Raw genomic sequence first — 10,579 nt, 5'->3', positions numbered from 1 at the left:
TTAACTTTTTCCATAGTTATTTTTCACTTGCAAATGTATCAAACCACAAGCCAGAAGCTGAATGAGGTGTGGAAGGCAATATGGTCACAGTGAACCAACTGCTTACTTTCTGACTTGAAAAGCTATACTGTGAAATATTTAAATTACTTTCAACAAAGGCAAGAGCAACACTAAGCCAACAATATGCTGCCATTTCTAATATTCTTTCTATAGTAGTATTTTATGGATTTGACAGGGTCTGTGCTACAGGATATTTTTGTTATTTCACTGGAAATGTTTAACAGTTCCACTGTGTAAAACATTTTGTGTCCTAAGAGCTAAACTTCACTTTTTCCTCCCAGTGTTTACCCTTTGAACAGCAGAGAACAGGGACGTTTGCTGGCTGCAGCAGGGTTTCCTGTGGCAAGGTTCTGTTGGCATTTCAACACCCAGCACCTCTGCTTGCAGCCACCGCCCTTTTTTGTGCCCTGCTGTACAGAAGCAAAGCCACTTCTCCAAAGTGTCTGTTCTCCAGAGAACAGACAAACAGAGCTGTGAGCAAAATCCAGCTTTTCTGCCACAGTGCCACTCCTTTCTCAGGGATATAAGCCTTGGAAAAAAAAAATAAAAATTACACCTTGGAAGTACAGTCTGGAAGACCCCGTAAGCATTTTTGATCTGTTGCAAACTCTCTAGGGAAATGGTTTTGGTAACCAGAACCCACACCACACTTGCAGAGCTGAACAGTGCCACACTCAGTCATCACAGCTCATTAGAAAGGATAATGATGTTTACCAGCATTAGGAGGATGGAGCAGATAAGAGTCTTCCTGATGGCCAGTTCACACCCATAATTAATATGAATATTGCATCCTTGAAAACTCACTTCCAATTATGTCCCATCCAGTCATTAGGATAAATTAGCTATTTACACAGGCATAAGAGTAAACAATAAAATTGCTTTCCAGGCACTTCATTGCCATTAGAGCACAACACAATGTGACAAGCAGTAACTCAATGCCAGTCAGGTATCCTTAGTTACATTAGCAGCAATTTGATTTATCAAGATAATAATCCCCAAGAAAGAGCTTTCTTTTAGCAAATGACTCACAGGGCAAAATTCAGCTGAGCAGTTAGCTGCCAACTGATCCTAGTACATCTTTTGGGGAGAAATCAGTATTTCTTCTGAGGATGTGCTGCCGCAGCTTCTCTCCTCACCCTTCAATGTGTGCAATTCAGGGCAGCCCCGGTTTCCCAGCTCACCAGAACAGCTCCCAAGCAGTGTGTGGAAGCACAGTTTTGACCTTGTTCTCTGCAGCAATTGAATAGGTCTGGGTGGACAGCAAGAAACTTAAATAATTTAAAAAATCAAATTGCAAAAAGAGTTCACCTGCAACTGCTAATGCATGTTATCATGGAAGTTTCCAGACCAGTAAGCATGCAAATATTAGCAGTAGCTTCTTTCATGCTTGTCCCTGGCAAGGCAGGGATAACTGGGAACGTTTTGAGGTTCCAGCACATTCCTATGGGCTCTGACAGAGGTTCCCTGACAGTGCACAGGTTTGCTGTCCTTCACTGCTTCCCAAGACAGACCCCGGGCTTTGGAAGAGAGAGAAACCACATTTGGGGGTGTAGATCTGCAGTAATGTGGAGGTACAACAGAAATTATAACCACCTCTCTAACATGGCAACAATAAATAATGGAAGCATTTCTAATGTTTCCAATGTTATGAGCAATTCTTGACAGCAATGTTTTAATGGCTTCCTGACAGCACATTCAGCTTTTGCACAGAAAATGGATGCAGTTGATTGCTGTAAGATAACTTAGGGACATTGGTTTATTTCTGTAAAGAATCAGTAAAAAGCAATCAAGTTCTAAGTTAAGCAGGGAGTGCTGGACAGTCTAAGGCATATTCTGCCCTCTCCTTAAGATGTGTGATGAGGAAGAAATTCAAACCACAAGGGAATGCAACAGCCAATAATTACACTCTTTCTGATCTACTAGGATACAGTATTGTGTTTTACTTTACAGTATTGGTTACTTAGGCTCCTGGCAGCCAACAATAAAAAGCACTTACACAGAGAAGTCCTGTCAGAGACAGAGTTTGGCAAAAACAGTGCACAGTTACTTGAAACTATTAGTAGCACCCACCAGGAAACCAAACCTCCCAAACAAACCAAAACTAAACACACACAAACAAACAAAAAAGCCAAAACCCAGGTCAGTGGCCACACAGAGTCTTGTTTACAAACCTACTTCAGCACTAGGCCTGGAGATCATTTTACAGAAAGAAAGAAAGAAAGCTGAAAGTGAACACAAACCAAAGCACCAGCTTCAAACAGCCTCACCTAATCCAGGACAGAAAAGAAGAAACTTGAAATTTAGTGGAAATCTGCTTCTAATACTTCTAATCTTATCTAGCTGCTTTGGATTAAGCAGCAATCTTAAAAGTAATATAATTCTGTTTGGGGGCAGAAGTCAAATGAGTTCCAACAGAATCTCATTACAGAGAAAACTACTTAACATCTTTTTAATCCCTGTCACATGAGCACACTGTGGCCTCTTCTGATTCTGAGGCACATTAAATTAAATATAGCATCTTGCTATCCATCAGTGTCAACATTGAAAGTTTCCTTTAAAACATTCACACAACATCCATTTGTTTACATTCAATTCAAAGAAGATACTGCTGACAACACTCCACCTCCACAAATATCTATTAAATCGAAGAACAAAGCACAACAACATACCCTCAGTAACAGCAACAGAGCACTGGGGGACTCGGCAAACACAGTTGTAAGTGATGGAGTTGACTGAAGTCTTGGATGTTTACAGCAATACCAGGACTTAACGAAACAGTGAATTATTCTTGTCTGGGGACATAATAGCTCACTGTTGAAGACCTGATCTCACTTTGGAAAAAAAACCAACACACTTCTAACACATTTCAAAAACATAAAATCCAAGCAAGCACAGAATAATTTGACAAATGCAAACAAATCCATTTTGTTTTTCTGTACAACTCTTATTTCACTTTGCTACTTAAAAATTGCAGAGTATCCAAGTATTCCAAAAAGAATTTCACAATAATCCAGCAGCCAAAAAAATTCACTTTGACAAGATTTTTAAGAGCATGCAAACACAACCCCCTAAACATCTGCTCCATGGATGCATTTCCAGGCCAGAACACCATCCCAGCTGCTCCCCAGGAACTGCGTGGCCCAGGGAAAGCTGTGACTTGCAACCTAAGAGCAGCCAAAACTGTCTCAGAGCTGCTCTCCACAGCGTTCCTGAGCACCAAGCAGTCTCAAAGGGGTTCATTTTTGCTTCAGACTATCCCTTTAACACAATCATTTTCCCCATGGATTGTAATGAAGCCAGCAAGAAGCCACTTAAGCTTGCATAAGGCCACAGGAAATCTGCAGAGCTGAGGCTCTCACAGGGCCAAAGCCACGCTGTGCCTGTTAGCTCGTGTTTCCACGGCTCTGCTCAGCTTCACCTCCTGTCTCCTCCACATCCATCACACTGGGAGAATATAACTTTACCCTGCATCTCCCAGGAGAAGCTCCCTATTGTTTCACAGCAGTGACTTTGCTGCCTGGGCACATTTGCCACTGCCTTCAGCAGGAGCCAGCTCAGACACCACAGCTGGGAAGGCTGCTCGACAGCCTCTGCTTTAAATTCCATTTCACTCCACAGATACAGCCTTTTTTAAAAGCAGCACTTCTACTCAAAGTCTGAGAAGGCACCAGTGCTGGCAAAGAGCACATGCCCCCATTGTGGATATGCAAATGGCAAAGCAATTGACAAAGAACCCCCAACAAACAACCCCTGTTGTGGTTTGTTTGTCTGTGTTCTGGCTTGTTCAGGTTTTTCCTTTCCATGATACAATCCTTAAGAGTTTGTACCCTCCCCTTTATATGTTAATCCTTCCTAACCACCTCCCTTGACCCTGAAAGTTCAATGCCAATCCTCATATTCCCTCCTTGATCCCTTGTCCATCACTTGGTGTAGCCTTCCCTTCTTCTAGAAGGCTCTAAGGAGGGCCTGCACCAAGACAAACGTCAAGTTCAGGGGGACTTCTTTATCTTATCCTGGAAGAGTCTAAGCTAACTAAAACAGAGCTGTGTTTTAATAAAACCTTATGCAAACGCTTACACTTAACTATCAAAGGGATTTATTTAACATTCTACACACAGGTCTGAAGTACTTTTGCTGCACAGCACTTCCATCCAGATCCCAGTTACAACTCCTGCTCTTCAGGCTCACCACAACCTCTACAGAAGCAAAGAAGGTCTCCTAATGAAAAGGTGGAAGCCATTCCCCCTGTGGTGCACTCTCAAAAATAACAGTAAAACACTTGCTCACTCGAAGCCAGGAGAGAGACAGCACGTCTTGAGAACGAAGGAGAAGCACCTTTCTGTGCAGGCTCAGGTCCCGACTGCGGGCAGCCAGCCCTTCCGCGGGCTAACTGGGCCCAGCTGCCATCGTTATGGCCATTGTCACTGCCATCGTCACTGCCAGCACCTGAGGGGCAGCCCCCGGGTCTCTGCTGCTGGCTCGGGGGGCAACACTGCTCTGCCACCTCCCTAAGGAGGGCAGGGCCCGGCACAGCCGGCACCAGCTCTGGGGCCTGAGGGCCATCGCGATGCTGAAATTCACTCCGGCTGCAGCCCGGGCCATGGGAGGCCAGCGGCACAGGGCACCGGGGTGTGTGGGTGATTGCACAGCCCCCAGGTCTGGCTCCGCACAGCCCAAACGCACTGCCCAGTGCCAGGCTCTCAGAAAAATGATGCTATAGTATGTGCTCTGCCACAAAGGCAGGGGTCTGCAGAGTACTGCAACCACAGAAACATTAAAAAACCTATTGTATCAAAGTCTCCTTTCCTGTGAAGCTTTTCCACTCAAAACAGGTGGAGCCCTTTAGTTTCAATCAGGCCTAACAAGGAAAAGGTGAGCATCGTTGGGGCATGAACGAAACACTGCTGAAGCTTGTTATCCTCATTTTCCTTCACAGCTGAGTAAAATTTGAATAATTTATCTCCTTAAGACGTACATGGGAGTCACACATTGCAAGAACACCTCAGGCAAATGAAAGCTACTCCCACCCACCTGTGATACACAGAAAGCTTTCATCATTACACTGATGCATCAACAAGTTACTAATTTATGCTGAAATGCCATTTTAAAGGTTACTTGAAGTTTTATTCCTTTCATTCAAGGATCTGACAAGGCAAAATTTTTGTTCTAGTTTATATTATGGCATGAACTAAATCCATTTAAATGTCTGCATTCAGATACAAGTGATTAGGACTCAGCTACCACTTCTCTTTCCCTCCTGATGCAATTCTCTTCTCGAAGACAATTTACAAATAAGTTTTGATTTTCATAGGTGTGTGTGCATCTCAGTGTCCAAAGGCCTTCATGAAATTAAGAAAACCCAGTATTTTCTTCTGGATGCAGGAGATCCAGAACTATTTCCCTAATTTTTTTCCACTTTTCTATCTGTATTTGCTGATTCTCCAAACCAATATCTACTAGTCTCATTGAACAACATTAAATATTGTATTTTTAAACAAACTCAGAAGCACAATCCACATTCTTTCCTGCAAGGGTCTCAAGTAAAAGTGCACCCTGAGCTAATCTCGACTTCCTTTAATGAAGAACACTTCCGTCTAGGGAAGACTACAGATGGCAAATTCCTTGGAAAAGGTTATAATTTGTGAATAGCACGCAACAGAATTAAAAGTTACTTCATGATTCAGTGGAACATGTTCCCATTTGAATAAGTGTTACTATATTTACTACTCTAGCACTAAAACACAGTGACTCCTCCAGGAAAACACTTGGACCACAGCTCAAAAAAAAAGTGTGTTATGTAAACAGCATCTGTCAAAACAGGAGGACAAGGCCCAGCACTTGGCCATGTAACCCAAGTACTGACCCTGGACACACAGATTTTGACTCCAAAGCCTGGTATTGTCACTCTTCTTTGCAGTGCCCCAGCAGCACCCCAAGCTAAATAAACCCCCTGCAACCTGGGGTTTATTCCTCCTCTGCAGGCAGAGCACACCTTGGCATAGCCAAGAGCAGGTCTTGCTCCAAAGCAAGAGATTTTTGTATTTGAAGCACAACTGATTTGCTTCCTTTCTTGGATGAAGTTAGGAAACACGTCCAAGGAAGAGTTTACCCATCTTATGGGAAAGAGCATCCCTGCCCTGCATTACAGCTCACAGCAGCAGCCAGAAAACAGTGACACTGCTGCTCACAAACACGTGCTTGTGCCCAAAGGCAGGCAGAAGCCAAACATGCTCAGGTAACTGAAATTAATTCATTTTTCACAGGCATATCCCACGATTTCTGTTCTAGTTCCATTACAGAGCAAAAGCAATGGTGTGCACTGAAGCACTGGCTGCACAGAGCTGCTCAGCTGGTGTGTGCCACAGACACAGCTCACAATGGTGGGTATTGCAGGGAGCTGAACTAAGACAAGGGAAATCTCAGGCTTGCAAGGGCTCCTGTAAGTTCAGAAATCCTCAAATCATGAGCCATTTGGAATAAATGTGTATATTGCCCAATACACACATTAAATATTTCCAAGTGCTCTGACTTCCTTTTAACACCAATGCATTTGCTTCCATGTTTTGGGATAATGAATGGAAGAAAGTTTCCTGGTGACTGCATTCATCTCCAGACCTCCCCCTTCCAGCATCGACACCATGGACTGGTTTTCATCACCCAGATGTGGGTAATTGACACTGATCTCCCTCACTGATAAGCACAACCACGCAGTGGAAAACAGCAGAACCTAAGACACCTGGATATCAGCACCCTGCCATGTTTCCAAAACATGAGAACTGGGACAACTGGATCCTCCTGAGGCAGCATCTCAGTGCTGAGAGCTGAGGTGCAGCAATGCTGGACACCTGTGCCCTGCCCCTGTGTCCATTCCAGGGCTGTCCAGCAGTGGTGATGTCACTGAGAGACATTTTCAGATGGTTGTTCTTGTGCAGCCAGCACAGCAGCAGCTGGACTCTCAGGAGAGCGCCCCACTTGCATCTTTACCCCAAGTCATAACACCAATGTATTTAATCTTGTCCTTACCAGTACCTCACAGTTTTTGTTGGCAAACAACAAGATAACCAAGTAAGGTAACATCTGGTCCAAGTTTAAGTTGTCTGAGGAACAAACTCTCGTATCTGGTCTGGGTAGATACCTGAGATACAAAATTGAGCTGGTTCAACTTCTCACTGCAAATATTTGAATCCAGTGTGTTATGCTCTGTACAGTATTATTGTAAAAATGAATTTCAAACAAACAGCTTAAAACAATTTCTAAAATGCAGAAGTTCCGTTTATTATATTGAGAATATCAATTGCAAGAAGTCCTGCAATGCATTCTCTTCACTCTAAGTACAATACAGTACACTGTTCTCCACAATAAGTTACATAAAGGCAAATTTTATATACATATAAAAAAGGATCAGTGCCCAGAACTATTTGCACAGCATATATCTGCTATTCAGAAATCAATCACTTAAATCTTTAGTTGCCTCCAGAATTTTTGAGCAAAATAAATCCATAAACAGATCTTAATTACCTGGTTTGAGAAAGGTTTTCAACTAATATCTAAATTCAGCAGAAACCATGCAAATGGTTTAACCACTGAACTAGCATTCTCTGCATTCATTCTATAAACAAATGTATTAAAAAACGAGGCATGCCATATGGTATCATATAAGACAACATGGATAAAAATGACCTGCCTGCCTTTGAACTGTTTATGCATCCCAAAAGACCCAAAAGGGAAGTACCAAAGTAGTAGTGCCATTGTACAAGGCACTAATGAGACCACAGCAAAATTCTGCTTAAACATGCTCAAAAAAAAACCCCAATAAGCAACAACAACAAAAAACAACCCAGAGGAGAAAAACCCAAACATCTTAAAACAGTCTCCAACTGAAAAAGTGGAGAATAAGGCTCCTAGGATGATCAGTGGAATGAAAAGCATCGTATAAAGAAAGACTGTAATAGCACTTGCTTTTTCAGTCACTGAAACAGCTAAGAGTATATGACACTTTACAAAAATATGTCAGGAAAATGCCCAAAAGAGAAAGAATGCACAAGGAAAATATTGGCATGATAGCACACAGGCCTCTAATAAATTCATACGGGAATGAAGATTGTTCCTCAACTTAAAGAATGAGATACATAGGCAGAATCTTGGAATAAGAAGGAATGGGGCCAAAAATATTTAAGCAAACAAGTTTAATAGCACAGCTCAGTTTATAGAAGGGATGTAGCATCTACTGTGGGAAAAGGGCAGGCACAGAAACACCCAGCTGGAATGTTCCCAACTTGTCTGATCCATCACTGAAATAAGGAGGAGGTGTTTCCTTTGGAGTGTGAACTTCCATTATATGCTCTAAATTCCCACTTAAAAGGGTTTTCATTCCCACCCCCCCAAATTATTCTCTATTCAACCATGTCAATGTCTGTTAATACAGCAAATGTGGCACCAAGCCCCTGCTGTGGCATCAGCACTCTGCACAGCTGCTGTACCGGTCAGCATGTCCAGATACCTTTCATGGTGAGATTGTTTTTCCACACCTTTCTCTTGTTTCTACAGTGGAGTCTAAGTAGAGTATCCTTCTCAAGTCACAGTGCAGTGAGCCATACAGACTGAAAATACTCAAGACACAAAGGATTATTTCATTTAATTCTCAAAAGAATGCAAATATAAGAACAGAAATGACATGGAGAAGTGTTGATTTGTACATTCCACAGATTTTTCCCAGTCGCTACTGAAGACACTTTCCTTGAACTTCATACGCTGTCCAATTTAGCTGAGGTGCTTGAACTCTCAAGATACGTAGGTAAGAGCGTATCAGTCAAAGGGTTACTCGGAAAACAAACACGAGAACCAAAAACCCTCTAAACTCTTCTTCACTGAAAAAGAGAGGCACTGCATTTGTAAGCGGAATTAAGGCTGTGAAAGGATGCTGGTTCAGTGTGAAGCCAGCGGGCGCGGGGAGCCCGTCAGCCCGCGGCCTCGCTGTTAGTCCTGTAGGCCTGCTTGCGGAGGTGCGCCTCGATCTCGTCCCTGAACACCAGCATGCCCAGGTGCGAGTGCGACGCCTCGTTCATGGCTTTGGACTGGATGCACATGCGGTACTGCTCGGGGGTCAGCTCGTCCGCGCAGTGCTTCTCGTGCCACAGGTGGAACAGCCCCGGCACCGGCGTGCGCACCACCATCAGCTCACCGTGCAAGTACTTCCTGTACAGGTGCACGTCCTCGCCGCCCCAGCCTTTCACCTCCAGGTCAAAACCCCCTACAGAAACAGCAGCAGAAATCGTTACCTGGGCACACAGGCAAGAGCAGCAACGCTTTATGCCGAACGTGTTACCAGACCTGGCGTGACATTCCAGAAATTCTGTAGCGATTAACTAAGTTTGCCAAGCCATAGCATGCCAATTTGAGGGATGGGAGCTTCAAGGGTACCACATCCTTTGTGGTGGAAACTGCCCAGGACACAGATCTGCTGACTTCAGAAAGTCTCTTAGAGCAGTGTCTCCAAACTGCATTATGCATGACATCCCATGTGACAGCTGCAGAAAACTGTAAGCAAACCTCACTGGCTATTCTTTTGGATTATTTTTAGGGAGCATAATGGATTTTAGCAGCTGGAAAATGAAGCAGTCACGCACCATGTGAGAAATCCTCTTTAACAATGCCAGCAATTACTCCACAGGTCACAATTCAAAAGGCTGGATTAAGGAAAGGAACATGGTTCACCATTTTAGGTTCTCTTGTTTTTCTAGGACCACAGTGAAGAGCAACTGAGGCTCTTGTGCAATTTCAAAATTTCAGAATTATGAAGTGTTCATACCATACAGATGGCAATATGACTGCTATTAGCAATCAGCCTGCATTCAAGCTATCAGACAGCACACAGGGCTGTGTCGTTACATCTTCTGGCAGATTTACATCTTCTGGCAGACTATGCTCACCACCATCCTCCACATTTAAGCACACCAAGCTGTTCTCAGTTTTAAGAATGTGCCACAAGGGGGGGCAAAGCACATTGCTAAAGACTAACAATTGTATTCAACTTCTCAAGGTTATTTGAAAGAAAGGATTTGAATGTTTCTGGTCTATTTGAGGGACATGTTTCTTAAATTTGATTCATTTGCTTCAGACAGACACAAAATATATATAAAAAAAGTATTTTAAAACAGTTCTAGAATGAAATGTTTCTACTAAAACTACTGTGTCTTTTAAAACACTCAACAGACGGGACATCAAAATCCAGAAAAGCTAACTTATCTCATTGATCAAAGTTGTCAAGCAAGTCTGACTGCTGGGCTTGGGGAAATGATACAAGAAATTGATGTATTACTTTCCTGTCATTAGGTAAGACCAGAGAATCCCTTCTTAAACACACATTTTTTTGCTTTAGTCCCATCTTACCAACAGTCAGAAAGTCTGTCCGATATTGACAAGTCATGCCAAAGCCAAAATCCCGCCAGAAACCAGAATCCTTCTTGTGAACCTGCAATTTTAAACCAGTATCATTTTGAAAAGTAAAATACAACCAAGG

At 43.0% G+C, this 10,579-nt stretch overlaps 1 protein-coding gene across 1 annotated transcript in view; it reads right to left on the bottom strand.

Annotated features, from left to right (window-relative positions):
• Positions 1-8,667: 8,667 nt before the first annotated feature.
• CSGALNACT2 (chondroitin sulfate N-acetylgalactosaminyltransferase 2) overlaps positions 8,668-10,579 on the bottom strand; it is a 30,713-nt gene continuing 28,801 nt past the window's right edge. Inside the window, exons 7-8 of the mRNA XM_063405954.1 lie at positions 10,450-10,531; positions 8,668-9,310 (exon numbers count right to left, since the gene is read on the bottom strand). Coding sequence (XP_063262024.1) covers positions 9,018-9,310; positions 10,450-10,531 — 375 coding nt within the window. The 3' untranslated portion in view covers positions 8,668-9,017. The remainder of the gene's footprint in view (positions 9,311-10,449; positions 10,532-10,579) is intronic.

The sequence above is a fragment of the Prinia subflava genome, chromosome 9 (assembly GCF_021018805.1).
Source record: "Prinia subflava isolate CZ2003 ecotype Zambia chromosome 9, Cam_Psub_1.2, whole genome shotgun sequence".
Lineage (NCBI taxonomy): Eukaryota > Metazoa > Chordata > Aves > Passeriformes > Cisticolidae > Prinia > Prinia subflava.
The sequence above is the reverse complement of the archived record's forward strand: the minus strand, read 5'-3'. Positions and strand labels throughout refer to the sequence as shown.